We start from the raw sequence: 25,491 nt of genomic DNA, 5'->3' as shown, positions 1-25,491 counted from the left end.
ACTAGGCAAACATCAGCCTTAAGTAATAGCCCATTACATAAATAATTAAATAAAACAAGTTTTTCCGAGGGAAGTAAAGAGCGAAGTTGAAACTTAAAACGAACAAAATTATTACTTTACAGCCTATCTAGCATATATGAATAAAACTAATGCAAATAAAAGAACATGAGATATTACCCAGTGTTTGTAATATCACAGAAAACTAGCGCAGCCCTTTCCCCAGTGTGCAGCCCTTTTACCAGGAACTATGGAGGGTCAAAGCCAAAGATTTTGACCTTTGTACGATGTCAAACAAAATGGATATCTCAAAATTACGATTGGATAACTTAATGGGAAGGAGGCCTTCAGGGAGGGGGGCTAGTTGCCCTCCAATCTTTTTGGTCACTTAAAAATGGCCCTAGCCATTTTTAAGTGACCTTTAGAGGGTGCTTGTTTGATCAGAAAATGAGAGTTATTTTTATTTATTATAAGTGGAAAGCGATTGAAGATCAGCCAGACAGAGGGAGTATTTATTTTTGGGGGGTGGGTGCCCCCTATTTTAGTCTAAAGTAGTTTAATCTACTTAATTAACGCAAGTTTGCGTTAGCTAAACTTGCTCCTTACGCAAGTTTATCGGATCAATCTATTTTGCCCCCCCCCCCAATTTTTTTTTCAGATCAACCTATTCCCGCCCCCCCCCCCCAAAAAAAAATCCTGGATCCGCCCATGACCCCCTAGCCCTGCTAGAACAAAAAGGAAAAAACGGGAGACATATCAGCGCTACCCATCCAAAAAATTCATTTTCCTTGTTTGTGAAGGAGGAGGACTGTTATTGCCCTATTTAAGGTTTTCAAACATGCTGACTCCAATGGTACAGTTTTCATCTTGATCTGACGTCTTTTTCAAGGGGTTTCAAGATTTTTAGTGAAATCACCATAGATTTTTTGCAATAAACTTTTACTTTTAAGACAAACCGAAATAGTAGTTATACTCAGCCTCTTTAACTCTTTAGAAAACGTATTTTTTTTCAAATAATAGGGTATAATATGCCAAAGTAAGGCAACCTCCGCTGTTTTGTAAGACAAGGATTTTCAATTTCTTAGAAGAGATTTATTTGTGAACTAAACTGAATTCAAGACTTTGAAACGCAGTAAAACGTATATAATATGAATCAGAGAAAAAAGGCTTTAAAATGAGCTACTATTCAAGCAGACATGGTTTAATCCCTAAAAATAGTATCTGACCCCTTAGAATCTCCTCTGCTCTAAAGTAATTGTGTTAAAGTATTTTTAATAATCCTCTAGGTTTAAGGATACAAAATATGTCAACACTGTAATTAATTTGAAAGATTGGGCGATCACCGAGGGATGTTTTCTTCAAAACTTGACAACACTGAACATAGGGTGATGGCCAGGGCAGTGGGCTATTAGTTCAGGCTGGTACTACCTTTGTGGACGCGCAACTCATATATTAGCCTTCATTATAAAGTAAAGGAACCATGTCAGGCCGCTATAAAACAGATTGACAATTTTAATGCAAGGCTGTCCCACGAGTGGTCGTCCTTCCTGCAGCAGTAGTGTTGCTGTTAAGTAGTGATTTTAATGCATTGTTCTGTATTTTTTTTGTTATGTTTTCTTTTTTTTCTGTTTCCTTTTTTTGTGTATTATGTTGTACTCCGTCTTCTTGCTTTTTTTGTAGTGACGAGTTAGATAATAAATAAATAAATAATAAAATAAATGGTTATTCTTTATTTGGCTTTTTTATGACTAGTTGGTTTTCCCAAGGATATAGCTTGTAGATTTTTCTACTTCGTTGCCATATGATGAAAGCAACGCCATGGAGTCCTGAGATATCGTTTACTCCAGAGTAGAAAAGTGTAACTGTTGTAACGTTTCGGGTGCTGTGATTACTCTAGAGCCAGAATCGGTGATTCGGGTCTCAGAAACGGATAATATGTTGATACTGTACTTCTCCATCTCATGGACAAGAAGAGCTTCCGTAGCTTCTTGTTTAACAGATCTGACGTTCCAACAACCAATAGTTATTCTTTATTTTGCTTGTTTTATGACTGTATTTGTTTTTCCGAAGGATGTAGCTTGTAGATTTTTAGACTTTGTTGCCATATTTGAAGTAGCGTTGCTTGTCGCAAACACCATATCATGGTTGGCTTGCTTACTTCACGACATCCGTGCCAAGGAGGCGTCGCTTGCTGGTAACGGCGTAGTCGTATTAGTAATTGTTCCAGGTTTAAGGTCCATTGATGTTCCTTGGGAATAGAGTCAACCGCAAGATCTCCCATTTTTTCGAGTGCCCCTAAAGGCAGCCCTTTGCAGAGGCCGTTGTCCATAGATCTGGAGTTTAAGCCCTGCCACAGTTATCCTCCTATAAAGTATCCTCCCACGATGGTGTTCTGCATCACCATGCAATTTAACCCATTGCTGGGACAAGATTTGTAACTCACGGGGCGTGACCACACATCGGTGAGCCCTGCTGTGTTTACATTTGAGAAGCCTTCTTCCTCCTCCGCCTGTATTTACAGCCCCCGGGCGAGGGTGCCCCAGTTTATATTATGAACACCCAGGGAGCAGGTCCTCTCTTGGTCCAAGCCTCCTACGGTGGGACCCTACATACATTTAGGGATTTTTCCTATCCGAAACCTCGGGATTCCCTTGAACTAATAGTAGAAATTCGCCAGATATTCCAGTTGGAAGTAGTCCCTTAAATTCAGTTACTGAATAAATTACCATTTAAGAGGTTTCTCAGTGACAAAAATAGACTGTTAAAATAATCCAGATCTTGCCCATCTTAAATTGGTTTCGTTTAAAGGACTGTCCTTAAATAGAACACTGAAATGCAATGTTTTTCCCAGAGTATAATCACCTACGGAACAAGTACTGACAAAACTCTCCAAAAGTGACCCCGCGTACCTCAGCGCCTCTAGACGCAAAATGCTGTACCACTTAATCGCTCCGAGCCAATAAATTACGGAAGTTGTATTGAATTGTGTAACTACGGTATTTAGTTGCCAGGTTCGCATAGGTATGGAATCGTCTCCGGAGACGCGGACAAAGGGTCACTTTTTTTGTGTGGAGAGGATAGGTTTTGTCAGTACTTGTTCCGTAGGTGATTATACTTTGGTTTTTCCAAAGACACAAGCATTATGTATGCTTCTATCAAAAGCAGGTAGTGCCAATATAGCTAGTGCTTATTTTGAGCAAACCAATTAGTAAGAATTAATCTTACTAATTATAAGGGTATCTTGCGAAACTGGTAAACTGGTATCTAAACGCGAAGTGTCTAATTTCAGTGGTGGAAATCGAAGAAAACTAAGTACAGCGGTTGCCATGGTAGGTGACCCTCCAATTATCTTTTTGGACGAGCCAACAACAGGTATGGATCCTGTTGCAAGACGGCATTTATGGAATATGGTCACTGAGCTGCAAAACTGTGGGAAATCAATTGTACTTACTTCGCACAGGTAAATTTGCCTACTCATTCCTTATATTTACATGTATTGCTACATTGTAATGTACATGAATACACGTAACACAGTAATGCACATCCCTATATGATTGTGTGTTACTACACTTGATTGTAATGCAGTGTTATTGCATTTGATTGTGTAGTCCTTAAATTTGATTGTGTGATAAAATTTTGAATCTTGATGTTGTTTATGCGCACGTAATCACTATGAAACAGAGTAATTGATGACTAATTTTTACCGGTCTCTGTATCACTTTTTTTTCGTTTATTCTATGAATGTTGCGCCCCCGGCCCGATAATTATCATTATGAATTCCTGTTTGTGTTGTGGGTTTGTGGATAGGAAGATACACCTTAGCCAAAAGATAAAACGAGCCTCAGCCGCTTGTTTGGTAGTTACTTCTAACAGTAAATTTTTTTGAGTAATAAGACTGATAAGTCCTGCTTACGAAAGCTCATGGCAATAAATTAGCCCCTTAATCACCGATGTCACATAAGCCCTGAAGCTGTTTCACAGCCCTGTACAATTTCACAAGCCTTGTACAGTTTCAGGGTACCTGAAACTGTACACATAAGGTTTTTGCAAGCTTACTTCAAAACTCCCACTTGAGTCCTTAATCTTTGGAGACCCATTGAGGATGGTCTCTGTAGAGGATTTCTCCCATGTTTTCTTTTTGAGATTCAGTATATAATTTTGATATGGGCCACATAGAATTTAGATTTTACTTTCCCCTCAGGTTTCTTTCTATTCAGTTTTCTTTCCGTGTCTCCAGTGAAATAAAATCTTGGCTAGGATGTGGAATATGGTAAGTAAAGATAACTCTTACAGTTTACGGGTTTTGATTGACATCTGACAACATTTTTAGATAGTAGGCATAATGACAAGAACTTAGAGACGTCCTTCCTTTGTAAAAGTAAAATGGTGTAATGCCCTTCAGAGACATAACTACACTTGCTTGAACTTCCTACAATTTTGAAAATTTTCGAACCTCCTCCCTCCTCAATGCTTCAGAACGATCTCTAAATAGAAAAACTAGGGCACTCTCTCATACTGTCCTAAAAGTTTGGCCACGACCCAAGACCCCTTCTGGTATATTAGCTTAGATATTTAGATATTTTTTTTAGATATTTATTGCAATAAAAGCCACTTTGGGCCATGGCAAAAAAAGAAAAATCACACAAAATAATAACATGATTATAACACTCATAGCAAAGTATGGTAGCCTACATAACAATAACAACGCAAAATTACAAAACATTACAAAAACATAATAAAGCACACGATATCATTAAACTAACATAAATAGATAGATGTATGTTACATCTATCAAGGGCCATGACTACAAAAACAACAAACAAGAAAACAACTTACACACATACAACAATACTTTCCAGACTCACCCCACCCCTTTTTACAAAAAATCTATCTCTATGTGACATACCCAATTTTATATACTTTGCTATCATTCTTATTGTCCCATAATTTTTTGATCCCATTACTGAAACCAACCACTCACTTGTCCCCACATTAACAAAAAATAAGCTTATGCCAAAGCTTTGGAAAATCATTATCTTTCTTGTCAATGAGGTGTATTCCTGCCAGAATTGTTTCACACTAGCTATATGCCAAAGCTTAGTATCTCTATGAAATTCCGGAAACTTTTATTGACATCGAAATCGCCCTACAAAAAAAGTATAAGCAAAATTTGAATTTTGAGATTCTGTGTAAATTCAAGGTTATATGATCTCCATGGAATCCACCTCTGGAGCTCACACTGTTTCGTGTCATTCCTGTCTTATCTATTTTGGTAATATGTGAATAGAATTTTTTTCAAAGTAGTTCTGGAAATTAATCTACCGCCAGATAAGCTTTTCTTCTACACTACTACGCTGCATGGCTCACGCTTCATATTAAAAATTTGATTTCTTTAGCCTATATTGTTTCCGAACAACAGATCACTGGCCGCAAAAAAAAGCGAAAGAAAAAAAATAGTCAGACAAGTAGTCGTATCGTTCCACAAGTCAATAACAAACGAGTTCTTCAAAATACTAGTACAACGGACGTATATATAAAATCATGCGAAATTTTAAGCTGTATGCATAAAATTACAAATCGTATTTTATTGAGGGACCGTTCGATGCCTTCATGTCAATTGAAACTCAATAATTTTTTTTTTCTAGTAGTCTGTTCGTAATGTCACAAGCAACATGTTACATGTATTTATTTTCATATTTCTATTTTCTTATTACGAGATGGAAAAGGTGGGCATGAGTGCTTCACTACCCTTTAAAGTGATTTTTGGCGTTTAGCCCCTCCCCCCAATCTCTGGAGAAATTATTCCTTCTCCCCTTGCAGCTGCTTGGTCTCCAATCACTTTCGACCTATAAAAAGAGGACTAGAACTCTTGATTTTTGATCGAATGAGTATCGTCCCAAGTTTCTAGATTCCTGAGCTGAGGTAGGGAGAAGGAAGGGGTAGTGCAAATCCTATACAGAATAAATCCTATTCATTTGCGGTTTAATGTCTATCTTTACTTTCATAATTACAGTGTAGACCAGAAATATTCCCAGGTATCAAGAGGGATTAAATGCCACGTTTCATATTTTTAATATATTTTTGAGTTTTAACCCCCCCCTCCCTCCGAAATACCTCCCCCCTAAACAAAAGTCCTGGATACAGCCCTGGGGAGTATATATCAGTTTCTAGCTTGAGTTGTCTGATTGTTTTGTAGTTAGGGAGGGATAGAGATGCCTCAAAGGGTGTATTTTAATGCCAAAACATCCGAATTAAAATTGAGCCTTCAGATAAATGCAGATTTAGTTCTAAGGGAAAGACGAGGGAGGGAAGGTTCCAATAGTCTATCAGTTCTCTGAGCCATTTGAACAATGTCAGAACAATTGAATTTCTCCATTGCCCTGGTCAATGGGGTTTTCAAACGACGTCGATAAAATCAGTCCTAACGCAAGAACTTACCAAACTCTATCCCCCTTCCATAAATTAGCCGGTGTTACATCTATACCAAGGGTCAAACCTCCCCTTTATTCAATCTAGCCACATCCCTTCCTAATTCAAAGGAAATAATAATTCATAGTCATATTCTTTCATAGTCATATCAATAAGTTCGTTAATCTTCAATATATTCATAATATTACTCTCGAGATTCTCCTCATCATGTCCTTCGACCACTGCTTCACATTCTTCTAGAGAAAGTAAACCTTAGTCGTTTTTTCTGCATGGGTACTAAAGCTATCCTGCTTATACAATGTTTTTACTTTTATAACTTTAATAAGTCAAATAATATTAACATTTTGATTACTAAATATAAGTATATATATATATTAAAATGACAATGCACATTCATTTGTATTTTTTTCAGTAAAGTGCAAATTATGTTCCGGCCTTAGGAAGGCATAATGGTTTTGAGCCCAACTCATGTTAATTTCTGCTCTTTTTTAGTTTGACCCGGCTATTTACTGTAATTTCTGTTCGTTTTGAATTTCATTTATTTATTAATGCTGATTTGTGGTTGTTTTATGCTTGGTAGATTATTTGATTTTATTTTTGCTCAATTCTGGTTTAGTGGAGTTCTTTACTTATCTTTGAAAAACTTGTTGTGTGGATAAAGTTTTTTAATTAATTTCTGTTTGTTTTATATTGACATAGTCTTTTCAGCTAAAAAGAAAACAATACTTCAAATCTATTAGTTTTGGAAGAATATATAGTTTTTCCTGCTATTTATATGTTGAGAAAAATTTTCGGCAATTCTTAACAACATACACTCTTTCAAAAATCTGGACACAAATAACAGTGTTTAACTTAGTATCATACCTCCTCTAGTTTAACTGAAATGGAAAATTTGATACCATTCGCAAAGAATCTGTTTAATTTCTTTTATATCTTGGATACACTTACACTATTTTGATTTGGCTAAATTTTAAGAGCAGAAGTAACTCCGAAAGTTTGAATATAAAACTTTCAGTCGTTCATGGGATACTGCTGAGATGCCTTATTGGGAATTAGCATTAACACAGTGCATTTTGATTTAATCTTAAGGCGACATTTGGTTTTTAAACAAAATGGGAGGGGGGATTAGTTGCCCTCCGATCACTTTTGACTATTAGAAAGAGCCCTTTCTGTTTTCAATCGAATCAGCCCTTTTCGAAGTCCCCACGACAGCTCCTTCGATACGAAGTGCCCTGGTCTAAACAAAAAAAAATAACATAATACATTGTACCCACATCGATCTTTACTATAAAAATGTCAAGCCTTCCAATCACTTTAGACTATTAAAAAGGGCACTAGGCCTTTCAATTTCCAATTGAATGAGCCCTTTTTGAGTTTCTACAACAACGCTATCTATAAGCACCTTATATGCCCCCAGGGCATAATTTACAAGCCTTACCCTAAGGGCTGTGAGGGGGGTTGTCATCCTTAAAGATTTAATTTCCAGAACTTTCAACTACGTTAAACACATTGGCTATTTCAAAATTTTGATTGGGTGTTTTTGGGGAAATGGTGGGCGTGAGAGGGGTGTTAGTTGCTCTCCAATCACTTTCAACAATTAAAAATGGCAATAGCCCTTTCAGTTTCCAATCAAATGACCTCTTTTGAATTTTATGCGACAATGATTTCAATTCAAGCCTTATATGCCCCCCAGGGCATAAATTACAACCCTTGCCCTGAGGGCTGGGGGGTATCATCCTCAAAGACCTAATTTCCAGAACTTTCTTCTACGTTGAACAAAAATTTTATCTGAAAATTTGGATTGGATGTGTTTGGGGACTGGTGGGCGTAAAAGGGGGGCTAGTTACCTTCAATCACTTTTGACCACTAAGAGGGAAATTGAAAGGGCACTAGTCCTCTCAATTTCCAATTGAGTAAGCCCTTTTTGAAGTTTTTACCACAATGATATCTATAAAAACTTTATGTGCCCCCAGGGCATAACTTACAACCCTTGCCCTGGGGATGTGTGAGAGGATTGTCATCCTCAAATATATAATTTCCAGAACTTTCAACTACGTTGAACCAAATGGCTGTCTCTAGACTTTTATTTAATGTTTTTGGGGAAATGGTGGGCTTGAGAGGAGGGTTAATTACTCTCCACTCACTTTGGACAATTAAAAAGGGCACAAGCCCTTTCAATTTCCGATCCAATGAGCTTTTTTTGAAATTTCTACAACATTTTTCTATATAAACCTTATATTCCCCCAGGGCAAACTTACAACCCTTGAATTGAGGGTTCTGAGGGGGTTTTCATCCCTGAGACTTAGTTTCCAGAACTTTCAACTACGTTGAACAAAATGTATGTCTCAAAATTTTGATTGAATATGTTTGGGGGAATGGTGGGTGTGAGAGGGGGTTAGTTGCACTTCAATCACTTTCGACTATTAAAAAGGGCACTAGGCTTTTCAATTTACAATTGGATGGACATTTTTTAAAGTTTCTACCGCATCGCTTCCTATAAAAACCTTGTATGCCCCCGGACATAACTTACAACCCTCGCCTTGAGGGCTGTGGGGGGGGGGAGGCGTTGTCATCCTTAAAGACCTAATTTCCAAAACTTTCAACTATGTTGAATAAAATTGCTATCTAAAAAATTTGATTGGATGTGTTTCGGTAAAAGGTGGGTGTACGGGGGGAGGGGTTGTAGTTGCCCACAAATCCCTATTGACTATTAAAAAGGGCACTAGCCCTTTGAATTTTCAATCGCATGAGCCCTTTTCCAAGTTTATATGACAAGGATTTCAATAAAGACCTTACATGTCCCAGGGCATTATTTATAACCTCTGCCCTGAAGACTGTAGGGGGAGTGTTAAGCCCAAAGATATAATTTCCAGAAGTTTCAACTGCAGGGAACAAAATGGTTATCTCAAAATTTTAATTGGATGCGTTTTGGGAAATGGTGGGCGTGGGCATGAAAGTCTATAGGAGGCAAATTAAATAACTTTGGGGGACTGACTTACCCAATAACCCTGGAGATATAGTTACTAGACCATTCAGCTATTCTGAAAAATGGGTGTCTTAAAATTTTGATTGGAAGTGTTTGGAAAATTATAAGCCAAAGAGAAGAGCTGATTTCCCTCCATTCACTTTTGACTCTTAAGAGGGCACTAGAGCTTAAAATTTTTAATCAAATTATTCTTTTAGAATGTCAATGATATTACTAGCTATGATAGAGGATCGATGTCTATGTCTTTATATGTCCTACAGTTCATACATGCCCTTTCAATACCTGGATAGATATAGGTTTTTTCGTTTAATTGAAACTCCTCCTAAAACTCCCCTAAAAGTTCCAACTTAATGTCATTAGTATTGTTACTAAAGTAGCCATAGAAGCAGCATTTAATGAATACACACAATATCTTTTGGCTAGCTCTAAATTAACAACCTATGAAAGTATGAAGGTGAAAATTTCAGAGAGTAGTTCTGTTGCATGGATGAAAATCTGCCATCCGTATATAGGTTGTCAAAAGTTTATGTCAGCAATATCTTAGGAACAGTTTCGTGTGTGAAATTAAAACTTACAACGCTTGTTTTGGGGGATGGTGAACTAACCAAAAGACAATATTTGCATCATATTCCTTCTGCTTCTACTCCTGCAACTACTGCTACCATTACTATTACTGCTGCTACTACTACTGCTACGAAATCTAAGACTACTACTATTAACTGTACTCCTACTGCTACTACCATACTCACTGATGCTACTATTACAACTAAGAAGCATAAGGGTATTAAGACGAGAATTTTGGGCAATCTACATTGAAATAAATCAGAACAAACTATGCCCATAATGGTTGTCAAGAGGACGTATCAGCAATGCTTCAGGATCGGTTGATGGTATTAAATTGAAAATTTCATCGTGTGTTGAAGGGCTTTTTGAAAAAATGTGCTATTTGCATATTGGTGCTAATGCTACTACTGCTACTACAGCTATTGCTACGCATAATTACTGAACCTTTCAATAATGCTAAAAAATTGATGTCTCAAAACTTTGTTTGGAAATTTGTTATGGGAAATGCTGGGCATCGGTGGGGGTCTCTCAAATCACTTTGACTTTTTTAAAGGGCACTATAACTTCCAACTTAAAAATCAAATAAGACCCATCTGAATTTAATACGACCACTCATTCCATAAAAACTTCATATTCCCCAAGTGTATAACTTAAAGCCCTTGTCCTAGGGCTCTGGTGGGGTTTTTCCAACCCTGAAACCATTGCTATATGTTCTTCAGATTATTTTGAACAAAATTGCCACCGCGCAATTTCAATTATGTGCTTTTGGTGAAAAGAGGGATAGTTGGGTGAGAGGGATGCTACCTGACCTCCATCATTATTGACTCTTAAAAAGGAACTAGAACTTCCAATTTCAACCAAATGAGCTATCTCTAAAGCTTGTGTAACCATCCCTCCCATAAGAACCTTAAATGCCCAAGGGTCATAAATTACAACCCTCGCCCTCATGCTCTTGTGGTTTGTATCAACCTTGAAAGCCTTGTTATATGATATTTGGACTATTTTGAATAAAAGGACTGTCTCAAAATATGGATTCGATACATCTCAGCAAAACACAACGTGTTTTTGTGTGGGGGGAAGCTGCGCTCAGATCAATTTGCTTCTTAAAAGAGCACTAGAACCTATGATTACCAGTCCAATGAGTCCCCTCCAAAGCATACACGACCATCCTTTTTAGAAGGACCTTATTTTCCCCATAGGCATAACTTACAACCCTTTCCCTGAGAGCTGTAGGGGGGGGGGGGTTCTTCCTCACTTACATAATTTTGCGGAACGTTCAACAACGATGAATAAAATTATTATCTCCAAATTTTGAGTGAATTTGTTAAGGCAAATGAAGAGCGTGGAGGGGTGGAGGGAGCTGTTTGCTCTCAAATCAATATGACTCTTGAAAAGAGCACAATAACTTCCAATTTCAAATCAAATAAGCTCCATCTGATGTTTATACGACCGCCTATTCTATAAAAACCATATATGCCCTCATAAAATAACTTTTAACCCTATCCCCAGGGCGTTGGGAGGTTTTATCATCCCAAAAAACATCTTTATATGTTCTTCGGACTATTTCGCAAAAAATCGCTGTATCATAATTTCAATCAGATGCGTTTGGTGAAAGGAGGGGCTGTAGGGGGGGGGGGGTCTAAATGCCCTTCATCACTTTTGATGCTTAAAAAGAAACTAGAACTTCTAATTTTCAACCAACTGAGCCTCTTCTAAAGTTAAACAACCATCCCTCCCATAAACTAATATAAAAAAAAATAACTTTCCAAAAAATCACTTTATCAAAGAAAAGTAAAGACCATTGTAAACTTAAGGTCAGCAGATACAAATACCTGTTAAAATTCAAACTCAAAACGACCAGAAATTATTATTAAAGAATAAATGAATCCCAAAACGAACCGAAATTAAATGAACCACCATAGCAAAAAATATGCAACAAGTAATAATACAAAATGAAAAAATAGATCTTAAAGCGAGTAATGCTTGGATTGAATATGAAAATCAAGCTTAAGACGAAAAAATATTTTGCTATTGAATATAAATGAAACTTTAAACGAACAGAAATTAAATAAATAATCATTGCACACAAACATACAATAGATATTAATGTAAATGAATAAATAAATCTTAAAGCGAGTGAACCTTAAATTGAATATGCAAATCAGGCTTGAAACGAACAAAAATCACTAAAAACAAGAGTTTTTGTATCGCCTCGTTTTCTCACTGTAAAAGTCTAAAACCTACTGCGTCATTGGTGCTTTACTGAAAGCTATATGCGTCTTGAAAAGTTTTGGAAAGTATAAATGGAATTTAAAGGCTAGCTCACCTTCAATAACTTTTGACTGTTAAAAATTGAATTACAAATTGAGATTTCCAATCAAATAAGCCCACTATGAAGTTTATACGAGCATCCGTTCCATAACGTCCATATATGTCCCCAGGCATATATTGACACTAATTTTTGAACAATTTTCGAAAAACTGGCTGTCTCAAAATTTGTAGTGGACGGGTTTTGGGGAAAAAGGTGTGGGGAAAGAGCTAGTTGCTCTTAAATCTCTTGACTCTTAAAAGCTGAACTAGAACTTTCAATTTTTAATCAAATTATCCCTCTATGAAGTGTATGCGAGTATCCCTTTCATAAGAACCATTCATGCCTTTAAGGCATAATTTAGAACGTTTTTCCCTTGGCTCGGGGAGTTGTATTGACACCAGAGTTTTTCTTATCCGACCTTTGAACTTTTAACAAAATATCTGTTTTTTTAGCAAAATGTCTATCTCAAAGTTTTCATCAGATGGTCTGGGAAAAAGAAGTCGAGGGGGGGTCTAGTTGCCCTCGGATCTCTTTTGAGCATTAAAAAGTAGACTCGAACTTTCAATTTCCAATCAAATGAGCCCTCTCTGAAATTTATACGAGCATTTTTTTCATAAGAACTATATATGCCCCAGGGCATAACTTACAACACTTGCCCCAGTCCCTGGGGTTTTTTTTTCGACACCTGAGTTTTCGTTATCTGACTTTTGAATAATTTTTAACTCAATGGCTATCCCAAAATTTATATCGGATGAATTCAGAAAAAGAGTCTGTTGGGGGCTAGTTGCCCGCCAGTCTCTTTTGAATTTCAAAAACTGAACTAGACCTTTCAATTTCCAATCGAATGAGCCCTCTCTGAAGTGTATACGAGCATCCCTTTCATAAGAACCATACATGCCCCAGGGCATAACTTACAACCCGTGCCCCCGGACCCTGGGGGGTTTTGTCGACACCTGAGTTTTTTCTATATGACTTTTGAACAATTTTTAACTTAATGGCTTTCTCAAAATTTATATGGGATGAATTCAGTAAAAGAGGGTTGGGGAGATAGTTGCCCTACAATCTCTTTTGACTCCCAAAAACTGAACTAAAACTTCTAAGTTCCTTTCAAATTAGCCCTCTCTGAAGTTTTACGAGCATCCCTTCCATAACAGCCATATATTCCCCCAGGGTATAATTGAAAACGCCTTTCCTCGGGCCCTGGGGGGTTGTGATGACCCTAGATTTTATGTTTTATGGTGTTTGAGCTATTTTTACAAAATTAATATCGGATGGGTTTGAGGAAAAAAGGTGTGGGTGAGGGGGTGGGTCCAGGTGCCCTCTAATTTCTTTTAACTCTTAGAAAGTGAACTAGAGCTTTCAATTTCCAATCAAATGAGACCTCTTTGGGAAGAGGGGATCTAGGTTGGGGGGTTTACGCTTAAAAAGTGAACTAGAGCTTTCAATTTTCAATCAAATGAGCCCTCTCTGAAGTTTATACGAGCATTCCTTCCATAAGAACTATATATGCCCAAGGGCATAACTTATAACCCGTGCGCTGAAGACTGTTGGGAAAGTGTCCTGCTCAAAGATATATTTTTTTTAACTTTTAACTACGTTGAACAAAATGGCGATCTCAAAATATGTAGCAGAAGGGTTTGGGAAAAAAGGTTGGGGGGGGGGGGCTAGGTGCCCTTAAATCTCTTGAATCTTAAAAAATGAACTAGAACTTTCAATTTTTTATCAAATGAGCCCTCTATGAAGTTTATACGAGCGTCCCTTTCATAAGAACCATTTATGCCTTTAGAGCATAATTTAGAACGCCTTTCTCTGGGCTTGGGGGAGTTGTATTGGCACCGGAGTTTTTCTTATCCGACCTTTGAACTTTTAACAAAATTTCTATTCATCAGATGGGTTGGAAAGAAGAAGGCAAGGCGGGGGGGGGGTGGTCCATTTGCCCTCGGATTTATTTTGACTATTAAAAAGTAAACTCCAACTATCAATTTCCTACCAAATGAACCCTCTCTGAAGTCTATACGAGCATCCCTTTCATAAGAACTATATATGCCCCAGGCCATAACTTACAACGCTTGCGGCCGGGTCCTGGGGTGCCGTGTTGACATCTGAGTTTTTGTTATCTGACTTTTGAATAGTTTTTAATTTATGGCTATCTCAAAATTTAAATCAGATGAATTCAGAAAAGGGGTGCGCTGGGGGGCTAGTTTCCCTCCAATATCTTTTTACTCTCAAAAACTGAACTAGAATCTTCAATTTCCATTCAAATGAACTCTCTCTGAAGCTTATACGAGCATCCCTTTCATAAGAACCGCATATGCACCAGGGCGTAACTTACAACGCCTTCCCCAGGACCCAGGGGGGCTTTATCGACTCCTAAGTTTTTGTTATCTGACTTTTGAACAAGTTTCAGCTTATGGGATATCCCAAAATTTATATCGGATGAATTCAGAAAAAGGGGGCGTGGCCTTATGACTCGTAAAACTGAACTTAAACTTTCAATCTCCATTCAAATGAGCCCTCTCTGAAGTTTTACGAGCATCCCTTGCATAAGAACCGTATATTTTCCCAAGGCATAACGTAAAATGCCTTTCCTCGGCCCCTGAGGGGATGTGTTAACCCTAGAGTTTTCGTTATATTGTGTTTGAACTATTCTTAAAAAAAATAGCTATCTCAAAGCTATTATTGGATGGATTTAAGGGGAAAAAAAGCGTGGATGGGGGGGGGGGGCTAGGTGCCCTCCAATTTCTTTTGACTCTTAAAAAGTGAAGTAGAGCTTTCAATTTCCAATCAAATGAGACCTCTTTGAAGTTTATACGAGAATCCCATCCATAAGAACTATATGCCCCCAGGTTATAACTTACAAAGCCTTCTTCCGGGCCCTGGGGTTTTGTCGACACCGGAGTATTTGTTATAAGGTCTTTGAACCATTTTTAACAAATTAGTTATCTCAAAATTTAAAAATAGCTATCAGATACATTTGGGGAAGAAGAGAATGGGGGGTTTGGTTACCCTTCAATATGTTTCGACGCTTAAAAAGTGAACTAGAACTTTCAATTTCCAATTAAATGAGCCCTCTCTGAAGTTTACACAAGCATTCTTTCTATAAGAGCCATATATACCCTCAGGGCATAACTTATAACCCTTGCGCTGAAGACTGTTGGGTAAGTGTCTTGCTCAAATTTATTAACTACGTTGAACAAAATGGCTATCTCAAAATTTTGATTGGATGTGTTTGGAGAAATGTTGGACGTGGAAGGGGTGTTAGTTGTCTTCCAATCACTTTCGCTTATTAAAAAAGGCACTAGCTATTTAAATTTGTAATCAAATGAGCTCTTTTTTTAAGTTTCTACGACAACACTGTCTATAAAAAAAATCTTCTGTGTGCCCAGAGCATAACTTAAAACCCTTTCACTGAGGACCCTAGGGAGGGGGGGGTATCCCTTATTTCCAGGATTTTCAACTACGTTGAACAAAATGGTTATCTCAAAATTTGATTGGATGTGTTCTGGGAAAAAGTAGGCGTGAGAGGGGGGCTAGTTGCCCTCCAATCACTTTCGACTACTAAGAACGGCACTAGCCTTTTAAATTTCCAATCGAATGATTTTTTTTTTGAAGTTTCGAAGACAAAGCTTTCTATAAAAAAAAAAAAAACCTTATATCCCCCCAGGGCATAACATATAACCCTCGCGCTGGGGGCTCTGGGAGGAGTGTCCTCCTCAAAACTATAATTTATATCTGGAAATCAATTACTTAGATAAAAATGACTATCTAAAAATTTTGATTTGATGTGTTTGGGGAAATGAGGGACATGGAACGGGTGTTAGTTGCTTTTCAATCTCTTTTGACCCTTAAATAGTGCACTAGAACTCTCAATCCCTTCGATATGAAGTGCCTCTGGGGAAAAAAAACTTAATAATAAAACATTAGGGCCAAACGACTTTTACTATAGGCAACGCTATAACGTTCCCTCCGATGCCTTACTCCCTGGGCATAACTTACAACCCTTGCCCCTAATCTTTGGGTTTGTTTCAACCCCAAAAGCCATTTTATATGATATTTAAACTATTTAGAATAGAATAGGTATCTGAAAATTTATATTTGATGCATTTTGGGATAATAGAACCTGTGTTTGTGTGGGGGGGGGATAGCTATCTTCTGATCACTTTGACTCTTACAAAGAGTACTAGAGTGTCTATTACCAATCCAATGAGCCCCCTTCGAAGTTTATATGACAAAGCTTTACAAAAAAAAAACTTATATGCACTCAGGGTATAACTTGCAACCCTTACCCTGAGGCCTGGGTTTATATCGTTAAAGATATAATTTCCGGACCTTTAAAATGCGTTCAACAAAATGTATATCTGAAAAACTTTGGAAGCGTTTGGGGTAATGATGTGGGGTGGGGTGGATCATTTGCCCTCTAATCGCTTTGGACCAATAAAAGAGGCACTAGTCCTCTCAATTTCCATTCGAATGAGCGCTTTTTGAAGCTTCTACGACAACACTTCCTGTAATAAATCTTATATTCCCAAATGGCATAACTTCCACGACAACACTTTCTATAATAAATCTTATATTCCCAAATGTTATAACTTACGACCCTAGTCATGAGGGCTATGGTGGGTGGTTGTCATCCTCAAAGACATAATTTTCTGACCTTACAAGCACGTTGAACAAACTGTCCTATCAAAATGTTGATCCGAAGTTTTTGTTTTGAAGTTTCCTTCTGATCCATTTCGACTATTAAAAAGGGCTATAGCCCTCTCAATTTTCAATCGAATGAGCCCTTTTTGGAGAACGCTTTCTTTAAATCCTTGTATGCCCCCAGGTTATAACTTACAACCTTAACCCCAAGGGCTGTGTGTGAGAGGGGGGCTGTCATACCCAAAGACATAATTTCCGGACCCTTCAACTTCGTTTAGCAAAATTGCTATATCAAAATGTTGATCGAAACTATATACGGAAATGATTGGCGTTCGTTAGGGGGGGGGGGTCTTTTCACTTTCCGATCGCCTTTGAATATTAATAAGGGCTCTAGCCCTCACAATTTCCAACTAATTGACCTCTTTTTGAAGTTTCTACGTCAACGCTTTCTATGAAAACCTTACATGCCCGTAGGCCATAACTTACAACCTTTGCCCTGTGGACTGTTGGGGGTTTGTCATCCTCAAAGACATAATTTCTGGACCTTTCACCTACACTGAAGAAAATCACTACCCAAAACTTTTGATTGGATGTGTTTGGGGAAATGGTTCGAGTTAAAGAGGGGTTAGTTGCCCTTTAATCACTTTCGACTATTAGAAAGGGCACTAGCCCTTCCAATTTCCAATGATATGAGCACTTTTTGAAGTTTCTACGACAACATTTTCTATAAAAAAAAATCTTATATACCCCCAGGGCATAACTTACAATCCTTGCCCTGAGGGCTGAGGGATTTGTTATCCTCAAAGACATGATGTTTTGACCTTTCAGCTACGTTGAACAGAGTTTTGGTTGGATGTGTTTGGGGAAACGGTGGGTGTGAAAGGGTTTAGTTCTACACCAATAACTTTCGACTATTAAAATGGGCACTAGCCCTCTCAATTTCCAATCGAACGAACCCTTTTCGAAGTATTTTCGACAGCACTTTCTATAAAACTTTATATGCCCCAAGTGCATAACTTACAATCCTTGACCTGAGGGTTAGGGGGGATTGTCATCCTCAAAGACACAAGACATTTCGGCTACGTTGAAATGTCACTACGGCTACGTTCCAGACATTTCGGCTACGTTGAACAAATTGACCGTATCAAAATGTTGATCAAAAGTATTTGGGGAAACGATGGGCGTGGAGAGTGATTCTCCCTCCGATTACTTTTGACTATTAAATAGAGCAATAGCCCTCTTAATTTATAATAGAATGATTTTCGAAGTTTTTAAGACAATGCTTTTTATGAAAACGTTGTATGCCCCATGGGAATAACTTACCTTAGCCCTTAGGGCTTTGGTAGGGGGGGGGGGGTTGTCGTACTCAGAGACACAATATCCAGACCTTTCAAATGGTCGTATCAAAATGTTGATCGGAATTAGTAGGATAAATAATGGGCTTGGGGGGGGGGGGCTGATTCTCCCTCTGACTAGTTTCTACTAAAATGACACTGGTCCTTTCAATCTCCAATTGAATGAGCTCATTTTGAAGTTTTTACGACAACGCTTTCTATAAAAAAAAACCTTATATGCCACCAGGGTATAAGTTACAACCCTTACCCTAAGGGCTGTGTGGGGCTTGGCATCTTCAAAAACCTACTTTCCAGATTTTTCATTTACGTTTAACAAGATGGCTATTTCAAAGTTTTGATTGGATGTGTTTTGGGAATTTGTGGGTTTGAGAACGGGGTTAGTTGCCCTCCAATAACTTTTGGCTATAAAAAGGGCACAAGCCCTTTCAACTTCCAATCAAATGAGCCCCTTTTGAAGTTTTTATGACAATGTTTTCTGTAAAAACCTTATATGCCCCCAGGGCAGAACTTACAACCCTTGCCCTGAGGGCTGTGGAAAGGGGGGTTGTCATGCTCAAAGACCTACTCTCCAAAAGTTTCTACTAAGGTTGAGCAAAATGGCTCAAAATTTCAAAATTTTTATTCGGTGTGTCTGGGGGAATGGTGGGCGTGAGAGGAGTGTTAGTTGCCCTCCAATCACTTTCGACTATTATACAGGGCACAAGCCCTTCCAATTTTCAATTTAATGAGCCCTTTTTAAAGTTTGTACAACAACTCCTTCGATAGCATGTGCCCTTGTCTAAAACTAAAAAAAAAAAAAAAAAACATAATACATTGTGACCATATCCTTTTTTACTTAGGCAGTGCTATTGCGCTGCCTATGGTATTTGATTATTTAAGCAAGTCTGATTTCTAGCTACGACTTCTACAAAGATTTAAACTTTTGTTGTTTTTTTAAGGATTTTTGAATTCCTCTAATCCTTGGTGAAAGTATTTACAAATATTTTTGCAATTACTTGCAGTTTATTGCAGTAAATATTTTTGCAGTTTTTTGCTGTTTATGCAATTTAATGTCTTTTCATACTGAGAACTATTAAAAGATATTTGATTATTACAGGAAGTCTGATTTCTAACAACGATTTCTACTGAGCTTCAAACTTTCGGTTTTCTTTTTTCTAACCGTGTGTGCACTCGGAACGCGTCAGGCTTCCATATATGGATTCTCATTGTTGCTTGTCTTTTAACCACAGTTATTTGATGATTCAAGCAAGTCCGATTTCTTACAACGATTTCTACTAAGCTTCAAAGTTTTGGTTTTCTTTTAAAATGTTTTTGAATTGATGAAGTCCCTTTTCAAAAAATATATTCAAATACTTTTGCAATTGCCTTTGCTCTTTAAGCAATCTAATATTTTTTCGTAGTGCTGTCTTTTCAAAGATATTATTTATTTATCAAGCAATTCCGATTTCTAACAGCCATTTCAAATAAGCTTCAAAGTTGATTTTGCTTTTAAGGTTTTTGAATTGTTGTAATCCCTTGTTAAAAAATATACAAATATTTTCGCAATTACCAGCCACTGGGCCCCGGCACTCAATACGCGGCAGGCTATTATATATGGACTCTCGTTTCTCATTGTTGCTTGTCCTCTAATCGCTGACAATTTGCTGTCTTTTCATACTGAAGTTTTTTTTTAAGATATTTGATTATTAAAGCATGTCTGATTTCTAACAACGAAATCTACTAAGCTTCAAACGTTTGGTTTTCTTTTTTAATGTTTTTGAATTGTTGTAATCCTTTGTTAAAGTATGTATAAATATTTTGGAATTACCAGTTTTTTGCTCTTTTCGCAATCTATTGTCTATTCACACTAAAGTCTGTTCTAAGATATTTGATTATTGAAGCTAATTTTTCCAAAATTAATGCTCTTGACGAATTTTTTCAAACTTCTGACATGTCTAAATTGTTTTTTTAAGGCCAATTTTCACGGAAAAATATGGAATCATTTTCTAGATTTATAAACAATTATTGCTCGTTTATTAAAGATTGTAAATATTTCAATATCTAATATCCTCGTGCTAGTTCTTGCGTAATAGCTCGGTACGTAAGGTGCGGAACGTGATAACTAGGATAAATTGACCCTTTCAATATTAAATTTATTTTTCCACCGCTTATAGGGTCTGCCTCGCTGACGAAGGTCGTGCAGAGAACCGTGAATTTTGATTTCTGGGAGGTGGCTGAGCTCTATTCACTTCGCGTGGTTGAACCAGCGTAGTTGCAGCTTCTTTTTGTTACTGAAATTGGTTTCAGTCGACTGGAGCCTTTAAAGAACTTCCAGATTCGTTATGCGGTCGATGTATTTAATTCTAGTGATGGGAGGGAGGTATCTGATCTCGAAAGCTAAACTTGTCTTTCGTCTTTGGTTTTCAGTGTCTATGTTTCGCGTCCATGAGAACTATGGGAATTGTCAAACTATGAAGTAGGTAAATTTTTAGTTTTTTGAATTGGTGGCTGCTGTTCTAGATGCTAGTTGTCGGAAGGTAGACGTAGGAAGTTTAAGACGAAGTTTAATGTTTGAGCTATGGCAGTTATCAGAGGAGAATAGGCTACCAAGGTAGAAGAAACGGTTAACCATTTCAGCCTGTCTTCTGCCCATGGAAATAACGGGCGAATCGTCTACTTCGTGTCTCGTTGTTACCACGACTTTGTTCCTGCTGAATTGTTCTCCATCCTGAATGGATTAGTGGAATCATAGTTTTTTTTTTAGCTTGGGCGTGCAGTCCTTGTGAAGATTTTGCTAGCACATCAATATCATCATCATAGGCCAGATTTTCTATTGGCAGCCCTCCTGTAGTAGATTCATATTCCCGCTGTATCAGTGACACATTGGAATTTAGAAAGAGGTTGAAGAGGTGTTTGTGTCTATATGCAACAAAGAAGTACTCCTGACAAAGTTATGCACTCCTGTGATGACCCATCAACGATTCTTACTTTTTCTGGAAACTGGTTATCCAGACTCTTGGTTATTTGGACTATCGTATAAGGGATTCCGTAGTTGAGGAGGATATACTTCAGTCTTTTGCGCTATATAAGGTCAAAGGCCCGACTTAAATCAACAAAATTCTAATAGAGTATTTTGTTGAATCCGATGTATCGCCATAAGTTGTCGATTGATAAGAGTGTGATCGATTGTGCGCAAAGGTTATCCTGATATTTTTCAATGGTAATAGAAATTGTTGCTTCTTTTCGTCAAAGTAGAACTTTTTTTCAGGAGACGTGACTTATGACTCGTGAGGCTAATTGGACAGTTATTTTCGTACTCTTCCTTTGAACCCTTTTGGTTAATAGAAACAATTGCAGTCTTGTACCACTGTTAGGAAAGGCAGCTAGTTTCCGTCACCGCAGCCACAACTGTGTATTACAGATATGTTACCTCATCTGATCTGACATTAATGAGTTTGAAAGTCCCTCTATCTGGGCCAAAGGCTTTTTCTTGCTTCAGTGATTTGAATGTAAATTCGGTTTCTGACTTGAGTGGGAGTGGTGACTTGGGCTCTTGGATGGGTATCGGGAAGCGAAGTAGTATTTCAGGATCAGCAGCTATAAGGAGATTTACTTGGTCTGTAAAACATTTCTTTTTTAAAGTTTTATCTTTGGATTGCTAGTCTCTTTTTGAGATTTTCTTAGGTCACTAATGTTTACGGCTCTTTTTTCTGGCTCAACTCAAGTACCATTGTGAAAACTGATCTGTTGTACTTTTCTTCAACTGTACCTCGTAGTTTTTTTGCTTGTTCCCCAGATGGTTACATATTCTCTTTTTAATCTTTACGTCTATTTTTTTCTTGAGGAGCTTATAAGTATCTCAGCTAATGTGTTTAGATTTATTACGAAATAATAACTCGTACTTGCATAGCGTAATCATCTCATCCTTTATCCATGTTTTTTTTTAAAACAGTTTTTCATCGGAGGACGTCATTTGCTGTCTTCATGGTTGATAATGTGACCTGTTTGGCCAGAAAATCTATCCCGTTAGTGTTCATCAAGGGAAAATGATTTAGCAGCATCTCTCGAAAATTCTCAGATAGAGTTGAAGTGTGGGTCTGTCTTTTTTTTAGATTCTGTGGGAGGTCCATCAGGAATCTAGAATTTTTTGCTGCTTTATATTTGTTTATGCTTTTTAAATTATGTATTTAACATCTGTGCTAACGAAGGTACTTTAACATTACATGTATTTATAGCAGCCATGATCATGTCCAAATTCTATAAGAGTAAAGGTGACATATTTGTATGTTTAGTAAAACGTATTTTAGAAAATTGTCATGTTTTCCATGTTTGCAGCATTAGCCCCCTGTCATTTGACTCAAACTCTGATTGAAACATTTGCTTTTATATGAGTAACAAAACAAACTCCCGGATTTGAGTCAAAAATTCTTTTATTTTCCTCTTTTTTCTTTTCTTTTCTTTTTTCTCCTGAGGAGCTTGTAAGTATCTCAGCTAATGCGTTTGAATTTATTAAAAAATAAAACTCGTGCTTGTATAACGTAATGAGCTCATCCTTTATTCATGGTTTTTCATAGAGAGTTTTTTCATCCAAGGAAGTTCTTTGTTTTCCTTATGCTTGATGATGTGGCCTGTTCGGCCAGAATCTCTAACCCGTTTCCGTTCATCAAGGACAAATGATTTAGCAGTGTCTCTCGAAATTGGAAGTGTAAGTACGTCTTTTTTAGGATTCCTTAGGAGGTTCATCCGGAATCTTGAAATTTGTGTTGCTCTGTGTTACTATATGTTCTATCAGTTCTGTATTTAACATCTCTGCTTACTAAAGTGACTTACATACTACTGGTGTTAATAGCAGCCACGACCATGCCCAAATTCTACAAGGGTAAAGATGACATCTTGGCATGTTCAGTAAAACTTGTCTTTTAAAACGTATGTTAGCAACATGTCAAGTTTTCTATGTTTGCAGTATTAGCCCCTGCCCTTTGAATCAAACTTTGAAATATTTGCTTTTATATGAGTAACAAAACAAACTCCTTGAATTGCGTCAAAAATTCTCTGATTTTTATCGTTTTTCTTAGCATGGAAGAATGTGAAGCACTTTGTACAAGAATAGCAATTATGGTGAATGGAGCGTTCCAGTGTTTAGGGTCTGTACAACACTTGAAGTCTCAGTTTGGCAAAGGTTATACTTTCATTGCAAAAACACAAGGTGGCTTAGAGGGAAAAAAAAATTCTAACAAATTAAAAGAATTCATTGGACAACAATTCCCAGGTTAGTAGGGATTTTGCTGCTAGTTTTAGATGTTTTACCTTTTAGATTGATTTTCTTTTAGTGCATGTCCTACTCGTTTTACTTTCTCTGAAACTAAAATCGAAAATGTTTTACAGGAGAGACTCTTGGAAATGACTTTATATTTTGTAGCTTGTCTTCTGTCAAAATTCCTTAAAAAGTGTCCCAAACGTAGGTTTAATGGCTTAGGTAATCCTTCACAATTCACATTTGAAATATTTCAAAGACTCGAATTTTCAATTAACCAGCCACCATGAAACTCTTCTAGAACAAACGTTTTGAAAAAGTTCAAATCTGTAATTATCCTAAAAATTCTAAATTTTGGAGGATGCCGAAGCAACGAGGAAAGCTAGTTTCATTAATATTAATGTGAACTTTAAAGTGCAAACTTTTTTGTATATTCCTGTGTAACTTAGTTCTTTTGCTTGTGCCTCATTAACAACAAAGTTAAGAATATAGGAGCATTTTAAAATTGAATTCCTTTTTTGTTTTAACCGTAATTCCAAAAAGTCACCAAAGAATACTTTTTATGTTCTTTTTAGCAATGAGGATTTTACTATAATAAGCTTAAAGTCTGTTCTCGATGAATGTATGTAACGTTCAAAATTTGTTTTGCTAAGATCCTGGCCAAGTCGAATTTCTTGGTTAGATTATACCATATAAATATTTGCAAATTAAATAGAAAATTTACAAAGTTTGTTGGCAATACTATTAATTAAATAAAAAAATGTATATGAGACGATCGAATTCATCAAAGTCCAATAAGAGACAAGGTCCCACTAAAAGGACTAGAAATTGTATCCGTCATTGAATGCCTTCTTATATATATATATATATATATATATATATATATATATATATATATATATATATATATATATATATATATATATATATATATATATATATATATATATATATATATATATATATATATATATATATATATATATATATATATATATATATATATATATATATATATATATATATATATATATATATATATATATATATATATATATATATATATATATATATATATATATATATATATATATATATATATATATATATATATGTATATATATATATATATATATATATATATATATATATATATATATATATATATATATATATATATATATATATATATATATATATATATATATATATATGAGACGATATGTATATGAGACGATCGAATTCATCAGAAGTCAATAAGAGACAAGGTCCCACCGGGACTAGAAATTGTATCCGTCATTGAATGCCTTCTTATATATATATATATATATATATATATATATATATATAAATATATATATATATATATATATATATATATATATATATATATATATATATATATATATATATATATATATATATATATATATATATATATATATATATATATATATATATATATATATATATATATATATATATATATATATATATATATATATATATATATATATATATATATATATATATATATATGTATGTTGCTAGCTACCGCTACCGCTTAGTATGTTGCTAGCTACCGCTGCGATCCGGGCAATCTCTACAACCATGATACATATGAAACTAACATAATCCAGATTTGTAATAAAATATATCGATCCTTTGTTTAACCACTTTTTCACATTACTGTGGGACAAAATTTTCCCTTAACATCTTACTTAGATATAGACTGGATTACAAATAGGAATATGCCAAAACTTTTATTTCTTTGGAACAGTAAAAGACGAACCTCAAAGAATCAGGCAGCAAGTGGTCAGTCCAATATATGCAATAGATCGTTCTTCTAATGATCATCTTTAAATATATAATCAAAGAATCAAGTGTACTCAGACACCACCATTACTGGTTCTTGATCAAAGACTTAGAACTAAAATAGAATTGTCTGAGATGAACGTGCGCCTTATTACATGTA

General features: G+C 36.3%; 1 protein-coding gene across 1 annotated transcript in view; it reads left to right on the top strand.

Annotated features, from left to right (window-relative positions):
- Positions 1-25,491, top strand: part of LOC148947023 (phospholipid-transporting ATPase ABCA3-like) — a 513,909-nt gene that overhangs the window by 473,256 nt on the left and 15,162 nt on the right. The window contains exons 29-30 of the mRNA XM_089096491.1: positions 3,287-3,457; positions 23,338-23,531. Of these exons, the coding sequence (XP_088952617.1) occupies positions 3,287-3,457; positions 23,338-23,531 (365 nt within the window). The remainder of the gene's footprint in view (positions 1-3,286; positions 3,458-23,337; positions 23,532-25,491) is intronic.

The sequence above is a fragment of the Artemia sp. Qi Xiang Cuo genome, chromosome 11 (genome assembly GCF_049724085.1).
Source record: "Artemia sp. Qi Xiang Cuo chromosome 11, ASM4972408v1, whole genome shotgun sequence".
Lineage (NCBI taxonomy): Eukaryota > Metazoa > Arthropoda > Branchiopoda > Anostraca > Artemiidae > Artemia > Artemia sp. Qi Xiang Cuo.
This window is presented reverse-complemented; position numbering and strand designations above follow the sequence as displayed.